This window comes from Dromiciops gliroides, chromosome 2 (assembly GCF_019393635.1).
Source record: "Dromiciops gliroides isolate mDroGli1 chromosome 2, mDroGli1.pri, whole genome shotgun sequence".
Lineage (NCBI taxonomy): Eukaryota > Metazoa > Chordata > Mammalia > Microbiotheria > Microbiotheriidae > Dromiciops > Dromiciops gliroides.
This window is the reverse complement of record NC_057862.1, coordinates 435729450-435753798: the sequence shown is the minus strand read 5'-3', so window position 1 is coordinate 435753798 and position 24349 is coordinate 435729450. Positions and strand designations below refer to the sequence as shown.

Here is a 24349-nt window from a genome sequence, read left to right as displayed (position 1 = left end):
TCACTTCCACCGGCACCGGAAGTCAGCCCCTGGAAGTTGCTGATAGAGGTGATGGTCCTTTCTCTATCTCCCTTTCCTTCCTTGGCCTGCGCTCACTCTCCTCCCACCCCTACCCCCCTCCTCACCCCAACTCGTCCTTGCTTTATCCCGGCCTCCGCCTCGCCCAAACACCTGAGGTCCCACACTCGTGTCCTCCCCTAGCCCAGAATCCCACCCCTCTACCCCGCAGCCCCTCAAGCGCCTGCCTCTGCTGTCATCCCGTCTACTCTGATCCAGTTAACTTTGACTTACCCCGACTCTGACTCCACAGCTCTAACCCTTCTTCGTATCCTGCCTTCCTTCTCAACTCTGACCCTAGCTTCAGTTTTAACCCCTTCCAATTATACTGACTCCCCATAGAACACCCCCTCCCTCAATTCTGATCTTCTTCACATCTCTGACACCCTCCCATTTCCCCCAGTTCTCCAAATGTTGACCCCAAGCCTCCTCATCCTGTTTGGGAGCCAGACGGGGACTGCCCAGGATGTGGCAGAGAGGATCAGTAGGGAGGCCCGGCGGAGGCGGCTCCAATGCAGGGTTCAGGCGCTGGATTCCTATGATGTGGTGAGTAATGTTGGGAATGCCGCGTGCGCCCAGACTCCCCAGCTTTCTATTGAGCTGTGCCGCATTGCTGAAAACAATTTGTGCCCCTGCTTGGCAGAAATGGGCACAGTCCTGTACCTGGGTTTCCTATGTGGGATGATTTTTGTGTGTGTGTGAGGCAGTTGGGGTTAAGTGACTTGCCCAGGGTCACACAGTTTGTGTTAAGTGTCTGAGGTCGGACTTGAACTCAGGTCCTCCAGAATCCAGGGCTGGTGCTCTATCCACTGCGCCACCTAGCTGCCCCTGTGGGATGATTTAAAGAACTTCGGGAAGAGCACCTTAACCAAAAATCTTACTCCCTCTTAGCTGTCATGGGGCTTCAAATGACACCATTAGAACTTCATATCCTCTGCTCCTGGAAGAAGTAAAACATTAAGCCATTAGTTACCAATCCTATATCGTAAAAGTAGGTTGTCAGACTTTTCCTCTGTGATGAGTATCTGAAAACAAGCCAGTTAGTTAAACAATACAGTACAATTAAGTAAACCTTTAATAAGGGTTTTCTATGTTCAGAGGACTATACTAGGTACTGGAGGACATAAGATGCAACAAATCTTACGAATCAATAAGATGTAAAGCTTAAATCATGGCAGGATACAACACAAGTATAATAATAATACACGATATTACATTAAACAAACATTTGAAAACTGCAAAACAAAGTGTTATGTGATGTCTGAGGAGAAAGGTTTTGTGGAAGAAGTGGCATTTGATTTAGTCTTGAAGGATGGGTAGGAGTTCATCAGGTGAAGAATGGGGAAGGAATGCATTCTTGTCATAGAAAACAATATAAGAAAAGTTACAGAGGAGTGAAAGTACCAGGCAGGTTACTCACTGACAGCAACATACCATGTGTTAAAGAGAGTAATACTTGATAATGTTGGAAAGATAGAGTGGCACTCGATTGTGGAGGCCTTTGAATAATGGCAGGGAGTGGGAAAGAGAAAACATTTGGGAATGTAGGGTACTGTCTTGAGAGCTCAGGGTTGGAAGTGTTTTAGCAGTAAGAAAATAGAGCTAGAACATGGGAGATATGCTATGGGAAAAGAGATTAAAAATGAGAAGTAAGAGAATGTCAAACACAAACTCATTTGTGTTCACACCATCTGCTCACATTAATCCTCTTTTCTCCACAATAACCAGAGTGAATTTGACCAGTGAGGACAGATTAAAGAGTAACATTTAGGGACTCTTATCAATTCTTATTCTTCATCTACCTGGGCAACCAGGCCTGATTCTGTGAGTCTTGCTTGTTGAATAGAATAGGCCTTATAAGATGCCACAAGCCATGTCACAAAGCCAACTTTCTTTCCCATGTATCTACCAGAAAGGAAAGGAAGGGAAGATTTCTCATGCTGACACTATGAGAGATTCTTATACTTCTATCTTTTATATTGAGGTGAATCTGATTAATGAACCACTGGTGATATTTGTTTGTGCAACTACAGGCCAAGGAGACCCCCCTGACAACATGAAGGTAAGGTTTCCTGAATACTTGTAAATGTACCTGGGGCCTTAAGAATTTGTCCTGGTCAGTTAAATTCAACAAACATATTGTTAAAACTAGTCAGGTTACTGGGTCCATAAGACTTAAAGACATAAGAATTACCGTTCTAGGTCAAAGCTTCTTAAATTGTAGGTCGCAACCCCATATGGGGTCACAAAACATCTGACAACAGTAAAAGGTTATGTATACCTATTTTATATATCTAGATACCCAGGGTCACATAAAAATTTCTTGGGCAAAAAAGGATTTCAAGTGGAGAAAGTTAAGAAGCCCTGATCGATCTAGATCCATCCAGCCCAGGTCTATGTCTCTACTTGGGTCAATACAATGATGGGTTTGGGAGGGTCATAGGTCATTCTTCCTGACATCACTGCACAGATTAGGGACATCTGCAGCTTCTCTTACTGACCTGCTATAAGTCTGTCATCTCAGGGTTCATCCAAAGTCAAGGTCTGAATTGTATTTTTATCCCATATCATCTCTAAGGTAACAAATTCCAAGCTATTTAAATCAAGACAACTTTGGTTTGGCTTATATTTACCTCTTTCCAGCCTTATGTTATCGTAACAGACTGATTTTGATCAAGTCTGTTCTTCCTCTCCAATTCCTCCATGATTTTGTAAACTTTTTCTCATTGTTTTTCAGAGGGTAGAACTGGTGAGTAGAAGTGACAAAAAGGCAAACATAGGTTAGATGTCATTAAAACTTCTTAACAATTAGAGCTGTCCCAAAGTAGAATGGCCTACCTTAAGAGGTGGGGTGTTCTCCCTTCCTCAGAGGTCTTCTAGCAGAGCTTAGAGGACCACTTATCAGGCATGTTAAAGGTGGAGTTCTTCCAGGTGTGGGTTGGACTAGGTTCCTTCCAACTCTCAAATTCTGTGATTCTGTGATTCTAGACTACTTCCATCTCTTTTCATTCTCCATCTATGAAGACTAAAGAGACCTTATCGCCAATGATTTGTCACATGAGCCACCCTTCTCTGGACTTTGCCTGCTGTGTTATGCCAGTCCTGAGATCCAGCATCCAAAGCTGGACCCAGAATTCTAGATCCAGACACACTTTTATTGGAAATGCTTACCCCACCCAAGAGCTGAACTACATGAGTTGTGCCATATTTATCAGACCCTGACATGAAGTTTTTCTCAGGAAAAGCAAATTAACCTAGAATTCCCCTAGATGAGTGTAGCAGTCTGTTACTTGGGTGACACTTCCTAAAGTTGGAGTGTTCACCCAGACTGCCCTAACAGACTACACTATTGACTTAGACCACCTGAATCCATGTACCTGGAGCCCAGATCAGGAAGATCTGCTTGCCCTGAGGGATATGCTATGTTATGAGCTCCTCAGTTATCTGGACCTGTGGTATCTAATGAGTGATTCTAATTTTAGAACTTCTGGAAGTTTATATTCCGAAAAAACCTGCCTCCTACCTCACTCTGTCAGATGGATTATGCTGTTCTGGGTCTCGGTGATTCCTCCTATGCCAAGTGAGTAGAGTGGTTTGGAAGTGGGAAAAGATAGAAGGCAGTCTATCTTCTGAGGTTGACCCCACCCTGTGACCTACTTGTGCTCCTCAGAGAAAGATGGACTCTGTGCTAGATATCTTTGGCAAGATGACCAAGCACCCTCCTCTTACCCCCACCCCTGCTAATTCTTTGAGGTTTTCTAGCCTTCTGAAGGCCTAGAAACTGACCAAGAAATCAGGCTTCTCCATACACTGAAAACCAGTGGCACCTTACCATCTGGGATCCAGACCCCTTCTTTCTCTAGTCTTCTGACTCCTAGTCTCCGGGTTGTCTTAGCCTGAGAGTTTGCCCATTTCTTTTGTTTTGTTTTTTGTTTAAGTTTGCCTGTTATTAACACTATTACCTAGAACAGGTTTGGTGACCTGGCTCTAAGATGACTCCATTGAAATCAAACTTCATTAAAACCCCTGTCGTAGGGATTCCCTGATCATACCCCAGCAGAGAGTGCCCAGAGCATGGTAATAAGAAGAAACACTGGGCTGGGACTCATAGGTCCTGGACTCTAGTCCTGTTCTTGCCCTGACCCTCTTTGAACCAGTTCTGTAAAGATGGGAATAATAACCCCCCACACACACCCAGACTGAGACCCTGCTGAAGGAAAAGGCTTTTTCTGAATAATGATAGGGTTACCTTGTAGGGGGGATGGACTGGGAGTAGGGAGTTTTACATTTGTTTACATATGGGTTTCTTAGTATAGATTATCTCTCAATAGGTTTAATTTTGTTGCCAAGAAACTCCACCGGCGCCTGCTACAACTTGGGGGTAATGTGCTCTTGCCCATTGGCCTGGGTGATGACCAGCATGACCTGGGGTGAGTGGGAACCCCAGTGCTTCACAGACTGGGGATGATATTCCAATCATACAATGGTCAGTCAACAGGTATTTATTAAGTACCTATTATGTGCCAGTCATTGTGAATACAGACAAACACAAAACAGTCCCAGTTTTCATGGAGTTTACATTCTATTGGGGGAGACAATATAAGTATATGCAAAAAGTAGAAATCTTCAAGGAGCTTTAGATAGGGCAAGTAGTGGGTTGTCTGCCCACAGACTACTGTGCTCTAGTGAAAGGTGTCTGAGCCAAAGTTCAACTTAGACCCCAAGACATGCCTACTTGGGCCTCTTCCTTGCCTACAACTTCTCTCTTGGTCCTGTGGAGTACATAGTGTGTCGATGAGTGAGTCTTGGTTTGGGACTAGGATCAAGGGGCAAGGAAGAATGATATTGAACCAAGCTTCTAGCATATGTCAATTACACCTCCCTGCTCCCTAGAGTCCTGGTTTGAATGACCCTTAGGAAATGGTGATAGTTATAAGGCTATCCTTAGTTCAGCTGCCCTCTGATATAAAAATGAACTAAGACAGTCTTTCCTTCTGACATTGGGTATTCTAGGTAGGCCTGGCCCAGAACCAGACTAGCTTCAGGGGGAAGGAAGGGAACATAGATGGAGTTAATATGGAGTTGTTAGAAGGGAGCATGCTTGCTTACCCTGGATTTTCTTGGTTCTCTGACAGGCCTGATGCAGTTATTGATCCCTGGCTTCTGGACCTGTGGGAAAAGGTTCTGGGGCTATATCCTGTGCCTTCTGACCTTAGTGTGATACCTGCTGACACACCGTAAGGATCAAATGTTGGGGAGAGCTGCCAGCTCTTTTCTAGAAGGTTTCTATGTGACTCCCACCCCCTCTTCAATCCCTCCTGCAGGAAGTTAGCATTTCTAGATCTCCTCCATTTCAGTGGCTGAGTCTAGTATCTCCCTGCATTTGACATCACTGATCTAGGTAGCTTCAAGGCTTTTCTTGGGATGAACTCTGGTCAGGAATAAATCTGTAACTGAGACAGATCCAAACACATTTCCCCTCTGGATCAATGTAGGTACTCCCTCTGCTGGTCATTAGGGAAAAATTCATCATGAAAACTACCCCACTGCCTTTTGTGTGCTCTCTTTGCTCCCTAGCTTAGGCAGTAGGGAGAGAAAGCGTGGCATACCCTTAAAGATTCTTGGGGGGAAAGAGGGTCCTTTAGCGGCTTACTTCATTAAAATGAAGTTCTTTCCCTCCTTCCCCCTCTGCTGCTACCAGTCTCCTAATACACTGGCTTCCTTTGCCACCTTCTCATTCCCTTTTCTAGTTTACCTTCAAGGTTCATTCTGAACTTTTGTGATGAAGCTCCAGGGATTTCTTATGAGGAACAACATTCAGAGAACCAAAGGCCTGATCAGCTCCCTTCTGACCACAAGCCCTTCCTGGCTCCCATGGTCTCCAATCAAAGAGTGACTGCTGAGTCACACTTCCAGGATGTTCGGCTAATTGAATTTGATATCACAGGCTCTGGAATAAGGTGAGATGCATCTGTCCCACAGATCCAACAGAGGCTTCCCAATTTCTTTTTTTGCACACCCCAGACTTTCATTGGGATTCTCCCTTTGTCGCCCAGAGGAGATCTTGCCAAGTTGGACATTCATTCAATAAGCACTTATTAAGTATGAAATATGTTAAAGATGGAAAGAGATATCCCTTCTACCCTAATAGGTGAGATACATAAACAAACAACTGCAGTACATCACAGAGAACAAGCAATGTGTGAGTAGTGCAGATAATAAATGCTAAAGGAATTCAATGCTGGCAGAAGATTTTGTGGGAGGGATTTGAGCCTGTACCTTGAAGGTGAGGTTTGCAAAGGCAAATTTGGGTGAGGAGGGTGTTCCAAGAGGAGGAATGACAAACAAAATCACAAAGTCAGGAATATATGGGGTACGTTTGGGAGACAATGAGAAGACCGGTTTGGCAAGAGTACAAGGTTCAGGTAGGGAAAGGAATGGGGAATAAGGCTAGAAAAGTATGCAGGGGCCTACCAAGCTGAGGAATTTGAACTTCTATTTCATAGTTTGGAGCTACTAAGCAGGTTAGAGCTCTGTTTTAGGAAGAATATTCCGGCAGTGTTATATAGAATGGAGAAGCCAGGAGAGCCTTTAGGACTTTTATGCAGTGCCCCAGGTGAGAGGAATAGTAGCCTGTGGTAAGGTGGTTAGAGCTAGAAAGAGAGGAAGAAGATGGGAATGCAAGTGTTTTGGGGATGTAGAATCAACAGACTTAGTTTCTAGTTAGATGTGGAGGACAAGGGAAAAGGAGGCAAAGGTGACTTTCACCTTGACTTTAGCCCCTTGTTTTTAGCAACTCATTTTAGGGCTGTTAATTCTGAGACCCAGAATCCCAAAGAGCTACTTCTTTTTTTTTTTTTTGGTGGGGCAATGGGGGCTAAGTGACTAGCCCAGGGTCTCACAGCTAGTAAGTGTCAAGTGTCTGAGGCTAGATTTGAACTCAGGTCCTCCTGAATCAAGGGCTGGTGCTTTATCCACTGTGCTACCTAGCTGCCCCCCCAAAGAGCTACTTCAACCCTTGTCCCCTCAACTTAGGACTTTCTTGCCTTTCCTAGTTATCTCTCCATAAAGTTTCCACCTCCTGCTCCCAGTTCCCCTAGTCTCACTGCTTCTGCCTCTCTACTACCATACCCAGATGTCCTCATAGCCAGGCCAAAGGGAAGCTTCTCTGAAGCTTCCATAGGCAGGTGCCATAGGGTAACTGGAGTAGGGTCCTTTCCCTGCAGCTTTACCGCCGGTGACATTGTGATGATTCAGCCTCAGAACTCAAGCAGTGACACCCAGCAGTTCTGTCACCTGCTCAGTCTCGACCCAAACCGACGTTTTGTGCTGCAGCCTCGGGAACCAGGTGTGTGCCTCTGTTTCTCTGGCCATTTCTTCGTTTGGCTTTTCTTTTTTCCCTATCTTTCACTGCCTCTCTCCTCTATCCATCTCTCTCTTTCCCCTCTCTACACCTGGCTCTCTTTTCTTCTATCTTCTCTCTTTTCTCCCTCCAAAAACCAGAGACATTTAAGTATCCTCTCAGGGGCTTTGAGATATAGTTGGGCTTCAGAGCCTCAGCTCAGTTTCTACAGAGCCTCAACTTAGTTTCTAGAGAGAGCCAGCCTGCCCTCACCAGATGCTCCAAGATTTGGCTGTGAGTATGATTACCCTCAAAGCAAGGGTCAAGCACCTAAGGATGGTGGGACTCTGCCACCACCACCACCCCCTTTACTCACCATAACCCAAATTGGATTCCCTGCTTTTTGTTTCAGATCACACCTGTCCAGTTCAGCTGCCTCAGCCCTGTACCATCCATCACCTTGTGTCCCACTACCTGGACATCAACCGTGTTCCCCATCGCTCCTTTTTTGAGATCCTGGCTTGTCTATCTCAACACCAGATGGAACGTGAGAAGCTTCTTGAGTTCAGTTCTGCACAAGGCCAGGAAGAGTTATACAATTACTGCAATAGACCTCGAAGGACCATCTTGGAGGTGAGGGATCAGGATGAGGACCTGGTTCTAGACTCCCCAGGGTAAGGGAGGCCCCATAGACAACAAGGGATTTGGCCCCAAGGTACTGCCATGTTCTCATGCCCCCAACCTTCAGCATCTGAGAGAAGCTGACAAAAGTCAGGCTGCTCTGCTTCCATTTCTAGGTCCTGGGGGACTTCCCTCACTCAGCAGCTTCCATCCCACCAGACTACCTGCTGGACCTCATCCCCCAAATCCGGCCCAGGGCCTACTCCATTGCGTCTTCATTGCTGGTGAGAGATAGGTTCCACCCCAAGGGGTCTGAAAAAGAGGAAGGTCAGTGGTAGCGACTTTTGGGGAGGGAGGGCGGGGAGTAGAAGGCATGTCTCCACTTTGAGAAAATCCACAGACCGCTCATTAACATCAGTTAGAAGCATCTTTAATCCTTAATTCCTTTCTTGAAGCTTTAAGTGCCTATTTACAGTTTTAAAACAAACATAGTAGCATAAATAAGAAAAAAAGAATTTACTATTTTAAGTCATTCATCCATCCCTTTTCAGGAACACAGCTGTTCTCTAGAAAGGTCAGTCTAGCCATAGTCTACACACTCCCCAACCAGAGAGGTCTGAACAGAGGTATGAACACAGTAGGAGCCCTGAAGGAGATGAAAAAACAAATCCCTCCCTACCCCTCAGTCTCTTTCCCTGCCTCTTGCCCCTTGCTTCCTCCCTGGTTTTAGAGGCATATGTGACCTTTCCAATTTGACCAATAAAGGTGAGGCAGGAAGGGAGCAGCTTTGTAAATTCTGTGAAGCAGATTGATCGGCTTCCTACCCCTTAGCCCTTCCCTGTTACTCCTCAGAGCATGATGTGATCCAGCTTGTTCCCTCCCCAAGGCTCATCCTCTGCGGGTGCAGATCCTCGTGGCTGTGGTACGGTACCAGACTCGTCTCCGTAAGCCCCGTCAGGGCCTCTGTACCTCCTGGCTGGCCTCCCTAGATCCAAGGAGAGGTAAGGCCAGCAGCACACCATGCTCAGGCATAGTCTCAGGGACTCTCCCTTCCTTGCCACCCTAATCCTACTCTCCCCACTCAGCTGAGCTAGTATATCACAAGGTATGGGAAGTATTGAGGGACTCCAAGGAAGGCAGGAGAAATTTAACACAGGTGTTAAACATACCACACGCAGGCAAAACACTTTGTCCCCTCTGTTCCTCCCAATGCTAAGAGTATATCCTAGACTTGCCTTAGCCTGGGGCCACCCTGTTCTGGTGACTTTTCCCTTCCCAGCCCCCTCAGACAAGATTAAAAACTTAGAAACTCTGAGGGACTGTCCTGTTTTGGATGTCACCTCAGCTTCTTCTTCCCTATCCAGGACCAGTAAGAGTTCCTCTTTGGGTTCGAAACAGTGGGCTGACCTTCCCTTCAGAACCTAACACCCCTGTGATCATGGTGGGTCCTGGCACTGGAGTGGCCCCCTTCCGTGCAGCCATCCAGGAGCGTGTGGCACAGGGCCAGACAGGTGAGCAGGAGGGGCAGCATGGATTGGGAGGGCACTGGACAACAACTGCATATAGAAAATCTCCATGGAATATGATATTTTTGTGTCTCCCTGCCTTACTGTGGTTACTGTCCCCACCAGAATGTTGTCAGGCCTTTGAGGGCCAGATCAGGTAATTTTCATCCTTGTACCCCCAGGTACCTAGTAAGTCAGATCGAACAAGTCAAAATCCCAAACCAAAACAAACAAATCTCCCTGACTGGCCTAATGGAGAGGGATCCAGAATGATCTCCTTGGCCAGCAGGGAGGAAAGGGTCAGTGGATGAAGGTCAGCCTTAAAGTGATCTCCCAAAAGATGACCTCCGTCCTCACCCCTTCTGAATCCCAAACCATAGAGATGCAAGGCTAGAAAGATTGGGAAGGGGAATTGAAGTGGCTTTTCCAAATTTCCCAAAGGCCCTAGCTAGGGGCTTTGCCCAGGCACCAAGATCCTTCCAGTTGGCAAGTCCAGTGTACTATTGTTGTCTTCCCTTTTTCTTTTCTTTTTATTTTGGAGGCATTTGGGGTTAAATGACTTGCCCAGGGTTTCACACCTACAAAGTCTTTGAGGCCAGATTTGAACTCAGGTCCTCCTGAATCCAGGGCCAGTGTTCTATCCACTGAGCCACCTAGCTGTCCCTCTGTCATTATCTTCTTTATCCCACTCTGACCCCATTTGCCAACAGGAAACTATCTATTCTTTGGTTGTCGCCAGAAGGACAAAGACTTTTACTGTGAAGCTGAGTGGCAAGAACTCATTCAGAGAGGCTTCTTGACCCTCATTACTGCTTTCTCCAGGGACCAAGTGAGTGGGAGTTGGGAGGGGGAGTCATGGGAATAAGGGCATGAAAGATGATGGAAATCATAGGAGTTGGGGTGGGGTACAGGAGATCAAGAAGTGGGGGCTGAACCCAGCAAAGGGAAGGTGACTGCCATGGCCCCAGATGGTTGAGATAACAATGCAGCATCTCTGCAGGAGGAAAAGATTTATGTACAGCACCGTCTCCAGGAGCATGGGGCACTGGTGTGGGAGCTGCTGAACCAGCACGGAGCCTACTTTTACCTAGCTGGGTGAGCCACCCCTCCCCCTCTTTGCCTGTCTTCTCCAACAGGTCCATCCTATGTTTCTTATTCCTGTGGGTTGATAAGCCAGATTCATACTTTGGAGTAACTGGGCAGATGGGGGCCCAAAGTGGGCCTGGGAGATCCACAGGGATCCTGGAGTAACTCCCTCCCTCTTCTTTCGCTTTTCTTTCCATCAGCAATGCCAAGTCCATGCCAGCCTCTGTCTCAGAGGCATTGACCTCGTTATTCCAATCAGAGGGTGGACTCTCCAGCCCTGATGCTGCTGCCTACCTCACCATGCTGGAGCGGGCCATGCGCTTCCAGGCTGAGACCTGGGCCTGACAGACTTCACAACCCCGCTTCCCCTACAAGGGCTCAGGCCTGAGACTGACCATGTACCCTTCACTCCTTGGTCTTGAACACATTCTCCAGTCCCTCTCTACCTACCCTTCTCTTCCCCATTCTGTGACTAGATCCTACCACCTTTACCCTGTCCTAAGAGCTGGATGTTCTCCTTTGCAGCTGGGGAAGCTGATGATCTTCAGTTGCTATGAGAAGAGAATGACTGAGGGGGTGGAACAGGGTCAGGGTATTTGATTTTGTGATTAGCTGGGGAAATGGGATTGAGATGTGATAGACAAAGCAACAATAACATGGCAAACTGATCACCTGCAGGGTCCTTAAAAGGGACCAGGGACTGGGACTGGGAATAGTGGGAGAGGATGTGTATTCACACACACACACACACACACACACTCTCTCCCCCTCTCTCTCTCTCTGCCATTAGAAGTCAACATGAGGAGGGGCAGCTAGGTGGCGCAGTGGATAAAGCACCAGCCCTGGATTCAGGAGGACCTGAGTTCAAATCTGGCCTCAGACACTTGACACTTACTAGCTCTGTGACCCTGGGCAAGTGACTTAACCCTCATTGCCCCGCAAAACAAAACAAAACAAAAAACAAAAAAAGAAGTCAACGTGAGGGCCTGGTGAAAGAAAAGGCTAGAGATTGATCTAGAACTCAGGGAATTAATGATTATGAGTGTTGGCTTTGGCCCCAGAAGTCAGCCAGATAAGGGTCTCAAGCCATGGAGATCCAACTTTAGCTAGAAAAGAAAACTATTTTCCTTCAGGCTTCCTCTGAAGTTCCAGATCTAAGAGCAGCTGGCCAGTGGGACAGAGTTCCCCTCTCTCACCTACTACTGCAAAAAGGAGAGGAACCTGGGGAAATGGCCTTGGGGGGATATAGAATAAAAGAAGGGCTTCAATGGGAAAATTAAGGAACTCTTCCTGGAGGAAGTTCTTAATGATCACAAATTGATGGAAAGACCAGTTTTAATGTGGGGAAGGAGAGTGGAGGGAGAGTGTGGGTGAAGGAACCAGAAGAACCAGAACTCTTAGAACAATCACTGGTGTCTGCAGGACTCCTAGTCCCCCAAGGCTCACCCTGAGGGAACATAGGCTTTGGACAGGGAGTCAGCTCATTCTCACCTGATCCCAAATGCCTTAACCCCTGTACAGGTGTACACTGATGAAGTCCAGTCATCTGGAGTAGGGAGAGGGCACCTCTGCCCTCAGGAAAGAGCATGGTCCTCTGACCTGGGCAGGACCTTACCCGCATTCTGGTCTGACCAGCAAGTAGGGATTCCTTGCCCTGACTCAACAGGGAGGGGTAACTCCAGGAGGCCGGCCTGCTTGCCACCTGTATTCCTTCTGGGACATGATTTGGGACATTCCAGGGGCCCAGGAAACCTACTCTCTCCATCAAGCCATAGTGAAGCCATGTCTTGCCACTTGTAGGAGGTATTCCCAAATTAACTGTACCCCCAGATGAATCCCTGCTTTTTACTACCAACATCCCCCCAGTCTTCCAAAAGATACTGACAGAGTTCATTGGCATCTGCCCTCTTGTCACTCATTTCCTGGAGTCACTACCTTCTCCCCAGGCTAGAAAGGAGTCCTTACGTTTAGAGGATTCCCAGGCTTAGTCGGGGCTATTTTGTGTGAGTAGTTACTCATTATCAACTGGGTGGGTATAAAGATGAGACTATTTCAGTTTGAAGAGTCAGAGACTGGAAATGGAATCAAAATCTGTAATATCCTCACAGAATAAGAAAAGAAGCATTTGTACCTAATCAGTGCTTATATTGAGAACTTGGAGATTGAGGGATTTTTATAAATAAGTCCCAGAAAGTCCTAGAGGTCCTAGGTGAAAAGGAAGCCTCAGGAACTAAATTAGAAAGGCTATTTCCCTATCATGGCCATGCCCAGGAAGTGACTGGGACCTGGTTGGGAACAAAACTACCACCCCTTCCCCTGGGGTTCTTTGGAGCCAAGTGTCCAGTCATCTCAAAAACACTCATTGGGTAAAGGGGTAGTAATGTTGATGCCTACCTTCCCACCCTCCCAGGCCTATCACAAACCCTATCAATGCTGCCATTTTAAAATGACATCAGGTTGTAGTCTACAATTTTAGACTAGAAGGATGAGAAGGCAAGATACTACATAATAGATAAGGCTGCCCTGTTCCTCCTGACCAGGCCAGACTCCCAACTAGGGGATATTAAGCCTATTCTTACATTTCCTTTTCTGAGATATTAAATGGTCACAGCTTTATCAAAGGGTTCTGAAGGATAGAGTGGAAGGTCAAACATCCCTGGGAACCCACCAAGTTGACATTAACCATTAATGATTACTCCTTGAGTCCTACCATTCAACCAGTTTCAAATCCATCTAATTATCCTTTAGTCTGTATCATTCCATTTTTTCCACACAAAAATATGCCTTCATTTTCTTACCTCACACAGTTCTCAACCCCTTGCAATTTGGCTTCTATCTCAATCAATAAACATTTATTCAGTGCTTACTAAGTGCTAAGCACTGTGCCTTAGCACAAGAAAAGTCTGGGGGCAGCTAGGTGGTGCAATGGATAAAGCATAGGTTCTGATTCAGGAGGACCTGAGTTCAAATCCAGCCTCAAATGCGACACTTAACTAGCTGTGTGACCTTGGGCAAGTCACTTAACCCTCATTGCCATGAGGGACAAAACAAAAGGAAGCTGAAAAGTGGGGTGGGGAAGAGGAGGAGGAGTACTCAATGAGGGGGTGTTGTGGATAAGTCAATCAGAGGAGTCCCAAAGTATTACACAGCCAGGTGAAAAATGAGGAAAGAGGTGTGTTCCTTGTCCTGAGAACATGCAACTATGTAAATGCAAGTGTGACACATGAATCTAGTTGTGCATTTTCCACCCTGTCTTCCTGAAAAGTTGTGTGTAATAATCTATGTAATCATTTCTAATGGATATTTGGAATGGGTATCTGAATACTTTAGAATAGAAATCTTCAGCCCTTCTTAATACCTATAAATTTAAATGTACTAGATTTCGAGTTTTAAAAGAATCATTTGGTGCTAACCTAAGGAATTCTTGGTCATTGAATTAAAACATCTATTGAGAACCTATTAGGTTAGGGATGAGCTTAACATGCTCACAGGAAAAGTTAAATGATAACATGGTTAATGCAGGAGTTTGTTTTGTGTATCTATACATGTATTGGTTTTTATTTTTTTTATTTTCTCGGGTTGGAAAGGAGAGGGGATGAGAGAATTTGGAACTGAAAAATATTGAATTAAAGCTAAAAAAAATTAAAATCATACCAGGCATTAGTTTGATTGGTCAATGTTTAATTGACCTTGAACTTTAAATAAGTGGTCCTCACATCAAGTGCCATCGATATTTAAAAGAAAGATTACTACTTAGTGAAGGCTTTCTAGGAACATAAACTCTTTACTAGTATAATTATTTCATTCTTTGTACTTTTATCCACAGTCAGGTATATAGTGATTAATAAATGTTGATTGATGGAGAGGCAGGAATTGATATAAAAATGAAATAATAGGGGGTAGGGGGAGAGATTGAAGAAAGCTCTGAATGCCACATTGAGAAATTTTTAAAAATATATATTTCCTGGCCTGCCCAGTATAGGCAGAGGTGTCTCTAGTTTATCTTTTAGGAAATGAAAAAAGATGTACTGGCTGGGTTGGGGGAAGATCGATGTTAGAGAGGTCAATGAGAAGACTAACTTGTAAATAATCAAAGCACCAGCAACTTTGGGAAATTTTGACATATTCAGTCTGTATTCAATTTGGGTTCCCTGGCAGTCTTTAAAAACTACTCATTCGTTCATTCAGAGGGAAGAAAGAATAAAGACAAGGATCTGAAAAGGCCAGTGAATAACTTAGCATTGAATTTGGAGAGCTGATTAAGGTGTTTACCTGTCCTGTGTCACTTTCAGTCAAATCAGCTGATTGGATTACAAAGTTAATCAAACTTTTATCAAGTACCTGCTATGTGCTAAGTGCTGGAGATTAAAAAATTGCAATTTAATATTTTTAGTGACTCTCCCCCACCAAAAAAAAGAGCAGAAACGTTCTTCTGAATAACATTTCTCCCCTTTCAACTCCTAAAAAGTCAGCTCAGGGGCAGCTAGGTGGCGCAGTGGATAGAGCACCGGCCCTGGAGTCAGGAGTACCTGAGTTCAAATCCGGCCTCAGACACTTAACACTTACTGGCTGTGTGACCCTGGGCAAGTCACTTAACCCCAATTGCCTCACTAAAAAAAAAAGCTCAGAGTCATCTTCCCCTGCCTGACAACCCCCATTACTTGACCTCTAGTGCCATGTCTTCATTTTCCTAGGATGATAGATTTGGCACTGGAGGGGACTGAGAGATCCATTTTTAGGTGAGGAAGCCAAGACCCAGAGGAGTGACTTCCCAGGTCACACAGTAAGTACAAGTGGAAGATCTGGAGTTTTAAAGCAGCTCCTCCAAATCTAAACCTAGTTCTTAGAGTCTATAGTCTTACTCTCCTTTCCAAGTCTCTTCCCAACTAGACCATGAGCCTCCAAACAACAGTAGCTTTAGGTATCTTCCTGCCTTCCCCACAGAATAAGGTTGTTATAATAAGGAATTGTAACTAGGCAAGGTGTAGGGTGCCTGATAAAGGCAAGTTAATTAAATGCTTTCTCTTTGAAGGTCTTTTCTCCCCTCCTATTCTCAGAACCTGGAAATCCTGACAATGGTTTTCTAGGATTTGTGCCTTGAACAGATTCAAGATGGGGTTGGAAGAAGTCTGAAGAGGCCCAAGTGTCAGAATCTGTAGGTTTCAGGTTTTCTGGGCCTCCTCCCAGGCCAGTACTCACCTGGCTAGGGAGGGGCCTGCCCACCTGAGGCTGTCCCTTACCTGCCCCGCCCCTAGCCCTGGGAGGAGTCTGAATTCACAGTCAGCTGAGCCACTCCAGAGAGAAATACTACTAGAACCTGGGCTCCGACAGACTTCTCCCCGGCCTGCCTCATCATTTGGTCTCTCTGGATTTGGCAGGAGGAAGAACTGGATCTGGATGTGACCCAAGAACGAAGAGCTCAAAGCCAGAAATTAGGAACCCAAACTCACCAGGAATCAGGACTACCAGGAGCCAGCGCTACCCAGGTGTTTGGGACTACAAACTCTTAGAAGTTTGCTCTAATTGTGGGGGAGGGTAGTGCTGGGACTCTGGGGAGGGCCTGGCATTGTCAAGTACTAGGAGTGTGTGGTCCCCACAGGAGCCTTGGGACCCTGCCAGGCTGAGCAGTCAGGTCTACTACCAAAGTCTCACAGGAACTGAAGTAGTCAGCCAGCAAATAGTAAATGTTTTTGCTTTTTCCTTCTGAATTTTGAACTCCTGAAACTCCAACCCCTCATCTCTAACCTTTAACGCTGGTCCTGCCTTTCTAGAAAGATATGGCTGTGAGCAGCCAGGAGCCAGAGCCAACTGAGCCTGTGTCTAGGTCCCCAGATGAAGAGGAGGGAATGGAGAGCTTGACTCCTTCAGCCCCTTGCCCTTCTGAGGCTGTCCCCATGGACAGTGAGCCCCTATTGGGGGCTGGAGCCCAGTGGACTTCGCAACTCCTGGAGGATGTGGAAGATGAGTGTCCTATCTGTACAGAACCCTACGGGGTAGATGAGCACCTCTTGGTGTTGCTGAACTGTGGCCATGGCCTGTGCCAACACTGCCTAAACAGGCTCTTGGGCATAGCTCCCAGCACTGACCTGGGCCGTGTGCGGTGCCCATTGTGCCGACAGAAGACGCCTATGTTGGAGTGGGAGATCTACCAGCTGCAGGAAGAGTTGCTCCAGGCTGATGGGCCCCAACCCCCACCACCTCCCAGTCCCCCAGCCCTTCCTCCCCGAGGGACAGGGCTCTGGTCTTCCCTGGAGCACCGTTATCAACTTCATGGGAACCGAGGTTGCCTCCCCTTCTTGCCCTGCCCACCCTGCCTGATTGCCAGGCTCTGGGCCCTTCGTGAGAGGGGGCCCTGCACCCAATGCCTAATCATGCTGATAATGGTAGCCCTGGAGATGTTTGGACTGGTACTCATCTTTCTGCCCCTCCTCCTGCTTGCATTGCTCTTTATCCTGCTTAACCATTCAGGCCACTGACCCTCCAGCCAGCACTAAAGGACCTTTTGAGGGGGTGGGCCTGCTTACTACTCACTAATGATTTGCTCATCAAAGAAGTACTGAACAGAGACTGAGCCATGCCACAGCCTATCACTGGAAGGATCCTGAAGCGAGTGAAGTGACATTATCTGAGAAATCTGGGGCACAATTCTTCCAGGAGCTAATGGACACTGATTAGAGAGCTTAGACTTTGCTCACAACTCCCTCAGCTGCCCGCTATGATCGTCAGGACTGAACGGGGGAAGACAGAACTGGATGACTAACAGAAGTAAGTTTGCAACCTGGATAATTTATAGAAATGATCATTTGCATTAGTGAAAAGAAGTGGGGGGAAGACAATAAACACACTGAGATGGTGGGTATAGAAGGGGCAGGTGTGGGCAGCCTGAGTCAAAAGACAAGTGCCCTCTTGGTATGGAAGGCAGAGAGGTCGCTGGGGGGAGGGGCAGAAATGCCCTTCTCTGCCCCTCTCCTTGTCTGGAGGCCTCAGATAAGGGCCCTTCGGCTGGTCCCTGAAGGTCAGCCAGACTTGGGCTTGAAGGTAGGGAAATAGAAACTGCTCCCACCTAATTGTAGTGGAATCTCAGGCCTCAAACCAGCAGATGGGAGATCTCTGGGGGAAGAGCTGGACTCTGACCATATGAGCACCTGCCTTCTCTACCAGGGACATGGCCAACTGTGGTGAACACAGCACTTATCTGAGTGTGAAAATTCCAAGGGGTGTAAATGGACCTCACCGAATTCCAGAGTGACCCCTTCTGCAGCCACCTAAATTCTACTGGAACTTGTCTCCCACACACATACACACACCCCAGGCCACAAAGGGGAGCCCATAAAAAGCAGAGCCCACAAGCACTGGGGACAGAGACACAACAGTGCTCGACCAGAGAGAGCAGCAGTCCAAGGCTCCAAATGAAGGAGCTGGGTCCAGTTTGTACCCTGCTCTCATCAGACTACATCTTAAGAACTACATTGAGAAGGATGGTGAAAAGTTGGAGCGTGCCCAGAAAAGGGAGACCAGAGGTTATGAGAGGCCTGGAGACCATGTCCTATGAGAACTGGTTGAAAGAACTGGGTATCATCCATTGGGAAATGGTTAAACAAATGATGATACATGAATATAATGTAACATATCACTGTGCTGTAAGAAATGACCTACAGAGAAACAGAAAGATTTGCTCAATCTGATGCAGGCTGAAGTTAAGAAGAGCCAAGAAAACAATATAAACTAGCAATTCTCAAACTTTTTGGTCTCAGGACCCCTCTACACTCTTTAAGTTATTGGGGCCCCTACTGAGTTTTTGTTTATGTAATATCCATTGATATTTATTATATTAGAAAGTAAAACTGATCAATTAAAAAATATTTATTCATTTAAATAACAATAAACCTGTTACATGTTAATAAAAACTGCCTATTTTCTATGAATAATAACTATTTTACAAAACAAAAATGTAGTGAGAAGAGTGTCATTGTTTCACTTATTTTTGCAAATCTCTTTAATGGCTGGCTTAATAGACAACTGGATTTTCATATTTGCTTGCATCTTCAGTCTGTTGTAATGTTGTTTTAATTGAAATGTTTTAAGAAAATTCAGCCTGACAAAGATGTGGTTGAAATAGGGAGGAGTATTTTAATAGGCAAATAATGTTTTATTATTATTATGAAAATAATTTTGACTTTGCAGATCCTCTGAAAGGGTCTCGGGGACCCACAGATATCTGTGGATCATGCTTTGAAAACTGCTGAAATACACAATGACTACAACAGTGTAGATGGAAAGAACCACAAAACAATCAAGTGTTACAAAATTACAAAGAACAAGCATGGCCCCCCAAAAAAAGAAAAATGAAGACATCCCTACCCTACTCCTTTGCCAGAAGTGGGCTGTACTCAAGTGTGGTACACTGCATATTTTTCAGACTTTTTAGATGTATTAATCAGTTTTAATGATTTTTTTTCACTTCCACATTTCCTTTTAAAAATAGTATTTATTACAAGGGACAACCCTCCAGGAGAGGAAAAAGAAAGAGAATACTAAGAGAAATTCTGGTGATGTACAAAACCTATTGATGTATTTTGTATTGATGATTTGTATTATACAAAAGACATCAATAAAATTATTTTTTAAATGTTAGAACTAGAAAAGACTGCATTAATATCATTTAGATGAACCCCTTCATTTTTCAAAGGAGAAAATTGAAGCCCAGAGAGAGAAACTGACCATTTGGGGGGGCCATGGTTGCTATCTTGGGATGTCTAAACCCTTCTTCGGAAAGAGTTTAGGCTTACTCTGTCCAGACTAAATGTTTGAGAGAGGCGTTTTTCAAATCAATATAAGAATCTTCTAAAAAGCAGCTGTCAAGAATAGGCAATCTTTGAGGTCACCTCTATCATGGAAAGCATTTAAACAGATACTGGATAAAACCTCCTCCAACAAGATGTACAAGGGAAGGTGATTAGACTCAGTGGTCTCCAAAGTCACTCCATACAGTGAAATTCTATGGCTTCTTGGCTGCACCCAGTCTCCTTCTGCCCTAACAGATGCTCTGGTTTACACTTAAGAGGGTGCAAGATTCAACCAACTGCTTAACATCTTGGCATTAGCTTCAGGGTAGAATGTATTTTTTTTTTTTTTTGGTGAGGCAATTGGGGTTAAGTGACTTGCCCAGGGTCACACAGCTAGTAAGTGTTAAGTGTCTGAGGCCAGATTTGAACTCAGGTACTCCTGACTCCTGGGCCGGTGCTCTATCCACTGCGCCACCTAGCTGCCCACAGGGTAGAATGTATTAGGTGAGTACAATGCCTGGAGTATGAAAACCAGGCCTGGGTGCACATGATTTCCACCCTCCAGAGCAGTCATGGTCCAGCTCCATGTGGATTCCATGGCTTCTTTGTCCCCCTATGACTCCTATCCAGTCTCCCACCCTTAACAGCCCAAAGACTCTTGTGATTCCCTCTCCCTATCTGGACCCAGTTCCCGCTACCAAAAGGTAGCCGTAGGGTACAAAAAGCCTGGCCCTAGTGTGCCCAGGGATTAGAGGTGAGGTCCAGTCAGAAAGAGCTTGGCATGTATCAGCGATTCAGTTGGACAATAACCCCCTGGGGCTTCCTTTCTCCCTCTGCGATGTGATTCTCACTGGCCTTAGAACCTGTTCAGTCCACCTGCCATCCTTATCCCCAGTCATCAGAGCTGCATGGACACCTTCCACCACACCCTCCCACCCTCTTCTCCCAAGTTCAGGCACCGACAAGGTTCGAATTTTTCAAAAGGAGTCTTTACTAGGAAACTCTGGGGCAGAAGAAGGAAAGAAACACAATAGCAGAGAAGCAGATGAGTTTGAAGAGCACGCATTCCTGATCAGAGCAAATATTGGGCCCCAGAGCAGCTTATATGGAATAACTTACAGATCACCTGCTCCTGGGGGACAGCAAAGGGTAGTGGAAGAAGCGCTAGACTTAGATGATTGGGGTTCAAGTCCCTTGGGCAAGTCATGTCACCTCTGAGCCTGTTTCCACATTTGTGAAATGGGGATAATACTTGCATTGCTTACCTCACAAGGTTGTTGTGAGGAAAACGCTTTGTAAACGGTAAAGTGCTATAGAAATATGAACTGTCCTTAGGAGTTTTTGTCCTTATTCTTGCCCCTGACACTATCTGGGCTGAACGCAAATAAAAAGGTTTACCGCACGTGACCCCGGGGAAAGACGAGTTCAGTAGGTCTCAAGCACAGCAGCAGTTGAGGACCAGAGTTCCAAGAAGGGTCACCCCAGCAGGAAAGGGCTAGGTTGCTGTCATCTCTTCCTGCTGGGGAATCCTTGGCTGATGGAACCAGCCCAGACATGTCCATTTACTGCAAGGCCTCTGGACCCAGCTGTCCATGCTTCCCAGGCTCACACACAAAGCCCAACTTAGCACAGCACACAGACGGAGCCTTAGCTGCATGCTGACCTGAGACTCCAGGGGACCATGTCTTCACTGTTGCAAGAGAGAACCTGGGACGGAACCCTGGGCAGGAGGGTAAACCTGTTAGGTTGAAGGGGCTCTGGGTTGGGCCTCATGGGCCTTTCTCCCACGACTACTCTGCTGTAAGGGAGAAGAGAGAGGGGAGACTGGGGGTGGGGTTCAAGTCCACCTGGGGAGGAGGGTTGTGCTGTTGAAGATGGTTCCAGTTAGCAGTTGAAATGGCAACTTTGGCAAAGAGTTTTAATGGCAAAAACTGGCTGCAGAGGAATGGGAAGCAGCAGGGCAGGGGCGGAAAAGGCTTCTTCCTAGGGCCTAGTGTGGCCCCACTTCTAGGAGAAGCAGCTTCAGGGGGTAAGCAAACATCCAGGGAGGTCAGAGGAAGTGAGGATCCCAGGACAGATGGAGACAGGGAACATCTGGGTTGTAGTCCTTTTCTGATGAGTCTTCTAGCATCAGTCTGTGCCTGGGATCTGGGGGGACCAAGGGGAGCAGAAGTCCTAGCATGGGGGATGAGGGGGCAGCAGGTATAAGGATGGGAGGGGCACTACATGATGGCGCAGGAGGACAGCGGGTTCCTCACGTGGCAGGTGCAGGCAGCCCCACAGTACTGGCGGAAGGTCTGGTAGCAGCTGCCCTCAGCCTCGCCACCCCACTGGCCAGGTGGAGCAGTCAGTGCCTCTGGTGGCAGACGACTCAAGATGGATGTATTGACAGCAAGGGCAGCCAGCCCATAGTCAGTGAAGAGCACAGTCTCCCTGCGGCAAGTAGGGCAAGAGATGAATTTGTACTTGGGGCAGGACTCGTAAAGGATTTGCAGACACTGCTCGCAGACTGAATGCAGACAGGAGAGCACACGAGGACGCCGCTGGGTCAGGTTGTATGTGTGCCCACAGGTCGGGCACTCCAGTGGCTCCCCGGCTGGGCCAGGCCGTAACACGTATTGGTTCACAATGACCTCATCACCAGGAGCTACCCGGGGGAAGCCCAGCTCAGCACTGCTCTTCCGGGGCCTCCTGGGTGGAGGTGGTGTACGAGGCACCCCTTCGAGGGCAGGCACATCTCCACCACAGGCCTGATTGACAATGATCTCGGTGTCAGAAGGCCAGGCCCTCTTGGGGGCCAGGGCAGGAGCAGGCCTGGGGGTAGGCGTGTAGCGGGGAGTACCCGCTTGGAGCTCTGGGAACTTCTCAGGGTGGACGATCTTCATGGTCTCCATCTTGAGGATGACCTGTGGGCCCTTCAGGCAGGACATGAGGAGGCCGGGCCAGCCGCTCGCCTCGGGCCCAGGGGGCGCCGGCATCCGGCTAGTGGCACTTAGGCCGGTTGGGCCCTGGGTTGGGGGTGCTGGTGAGGACCCAGCATCGGGGACAACATCCTGGCAGTGCCAGGATTGGGATGGTCCCCGGCCGCCCCCCTGACTCCCAGGGGCGGCCGGTGGGAATGTATGGGGACAGATCTGGGGGGGAGACCCCCCCAGGAGCCCCAGCTTCCTCCCAGGGCAAGGGTCAGGAGAAGGGGACGTGACAGGAGGGGTGGATGTAGGGGATCCCCAAGGTATAGATGCCTCCCCCAGGGCCCCTGTCCTCGATCTGAGGAGGTATGCAGGCGGCTTCCTCTCTGGCCTGAGTCAGTGGTCCCAGCAGCCAGGCAGCTGGACGCCCAGGCACTTTGTGGCTGCCATGGCTCCAGGGCGGGGCTTCCCAGGGGGGTTGGTTACCCTACCCTCCCACCAGTCCTGGGGCACTAGGGAGAAGAGGAAAGAAACTGAAAACAGAGACCAAAGGGTAAAGGAGGTCACCGGGCTGAAGGAGACGTGACCCTAGAATGAACTGGCTGACTCCTGAACCACCTTCATCCCCAAAGCTGGAACCTGACCTCTGACTCCCAAACCGGGTCCAGAAACCTAAGGCCCCCTCCCCCGCCTCCGGCCCAGGTGTGTGCTCCGCCCCCAAAGCCCTTGGAGAAAAGAGGGGATAGAGAAGGGACAGGGAGGGGTTAGCAGCGTCCCCCCTCCCCCGGCAGACAGCCCTCAGGCCAGGGCAGGCGAGAGCCCGCAGGGTCCAGCCGCTATGGGTGCCCTTTCCCCAGGCCTCCCTCCGCCCCGTCTCCGGCCCCGTCTGTCACCTGGCTCGGTCCCCCGAGGCTCCGCTGCGGCCCCAGGCCCGGCCAGCCCGGGCGCGCCTCCGCCGAGGTTATCTGAAAGGCAGAGACAGGGGATGCGCCGCCCGCTCCCCGGCTCGGCCCGAGGCGGCTCTCCGGCACGGCGCGCTCCGGCGGCTGCTCAGAAAGAGAGAGGCAGGAAAGGAGGAACAGGGCCCGGCGGCGGGGGATGCGGCGGGAGGATGAAGGGGCCCGGGCCCGGGGCGGGGGCGCGGGCGGGGGGCGCGGCGCGGCTGGCTCAGCTGGGCTCGGCGGCGGCGGCGGCGGCGGCGGCGACGGCGGCAGGTGCGTGCGGAGCGGAGCGCGCTCTGCGGCGGAGACGCGGGGACCGCAGTGAGTGCGCGCTGCGCCTCGCGTTCCCCTCGCTCGCTCGCTCCGCGCGGCTGCAGCGCCTCCCCCGGCCCCCGGGCCCCCGACCTGACCCCGCCCCCAGCTCTCCCAGCCAGACCCTCCTCGCCTCCCCCGCTGCTCTGGGGTCCTCCCCACCCCAGTCCCCCACTGTTCATAATAGTAGGGAAGGTGACTCAGGCCCCTCCTGAGGCTGGAGAGTTGAGGTTCCCAGGCTGAGTCCCCACCCAATACACAAACATATTTCATGTCCCCCAATTACAGCGAGGGGCCATCAAGTGTTTCCGAGGGTCCCCCTCCCCCTCTCTCCAAGGCTAGCCTAGAGGTGGGAGGTGTCAATGGGGGTACATGCTCGTAGCAGGAGCCCTAACTGTCACAGCACTGGCTCTTCCATATTTTCTCATCATCAACGACTGCACCCTTAGTTCCATGAAAGAACAGACACACACGCTATTGGGTGTAACGAATGACACAGGAGCCCCAGCCTCAGGGACTCTAGTTCCCACTCCCAGGCAAGGCCTCAGTCCTTGGGGGTCAGCTCCAGGCTCTGGGAGCCAGGCTCTGGCACAGGAAATCCGGGCTTTCTCCTCCCAGGCCTCAGGCCCTGCTCACACACAATGCGGCCTGGGGGAAGGGGAGGAATGACTGGGGGAAAGGGGACACTTGGCCAGAATGGGCTATTAGGAATTTGGGGGTGTGGTTTAGTGGAGACAGCAATTGTATCTCCTGGGATGCCAAGCCACAGGTGATGCCAGGCCACCAGGAA

The 24349-nt window shown here is 48.3% G+C and overlaps 3 protein-coding genes across 5 annotated transcripts; 2 read left to right on the top strand and 1 right to left on the bottom strand.

Annotated features, from left to right (window-relative positions):
* The first annotated feature begins 21 nt into the window (after nucleotides 1-21).
* Nucleotides 22-11387, top strand: NDOR1 (NADPH dependent diflavin oxidoreductase 1). 2 transcript variants are annotated; one of them, XM_043980918.1, is made up of 15 exons: nucleotides 22-48; nucleotides 461-603; nucleotides 2042-2119; nucleotides 3540-3637; nucleotides 4389-4487; nucleotides 5193-5294; nucleotides 5808-6017; nucleotides 7284-7405; nucleotides 7812-8032; nucleotides 8197-8304; nucleotides 8907-9021; nucleotides 9385-9531; nucleotides 10236-10354; nucleotides 10526-10620; nucleotides 10812-11387. In XM_043980918.1, the coding sequence occupies exons 2-15, from the start codon at nucleotides 469-471 to the stop codon at nucleotides 10954-10956; spliced, it is 1794 nt and encodes a 597-aa protein (XP_043836853.1). In that variant the 5' UTR covers nucleotides 22-48; nucleotides 461-468; the 3' UTR covers nucleotides 10957-11387. The 2 variants fall into 2 exon arrangements, with proteins under 2 accessions (XP_043836853.1, XP_043836854.1); XM_043980919.1 differs by lacking the exon at nucleotides 22-48 and having other exon boundaries at nucleotides 465-603; nucleotides 2091-2119.
* A 2188-nt stretch (nucleotides 11388-13575) lies between these two features.
* Nucleotides 13576-20213, top strand: LOC122739066 (RING finger protein 225-like). Of its 2 annotated transcripts, XM_043980921.1 has the most exons (4): nucleotides 13576-15394; nucleotides 15990-16097; nucleotides 16211-16291; nucleotides 16383-20213. In XM_043980921.1, the coding sequence occupies exon 4, from the start codon at nucleotides 16389-16391 to the stop codon at nucleotides 17085-17087; it is 699 nt and encodes a 232-aa protein (XP_043836856.1). In that variant the 5' UTR covers nucleotides 13576-15394; nucleotides 15990-16097; nucleotides 16211-16291; nucleotides 16383-16388; the 3' UTR covers nucleotides 17088-20213. The 2 variants fall into 2 exon arrangements, with proteins under 2 accessions (XP_043836856.1, XP_043836857.1); XM_043980922.1 differs by lacking the exon at nucleotides 16211-16291.
* Nucleotides 20214-20367: 154 nt separating this feature from the next.
* Nucleotides 20368-23338, bottom strand: RNF208 (ring finger protein 208). The gene has a single exon (XM_043980920.1). It carries the CDS (start codon nucleotides 22373-22375, stop codon nucleotides 21620-21622), a length of 756 nt encoding a protein of 251 aa, XP_043836855.1. The 5' UTR covers nucleotides 22376-23338; the 3' UTR covers nucleotides 20368-21619.
* Between the last annotated feature and the right edge of the window lie 1011 nt (nucleotides 23339-24349).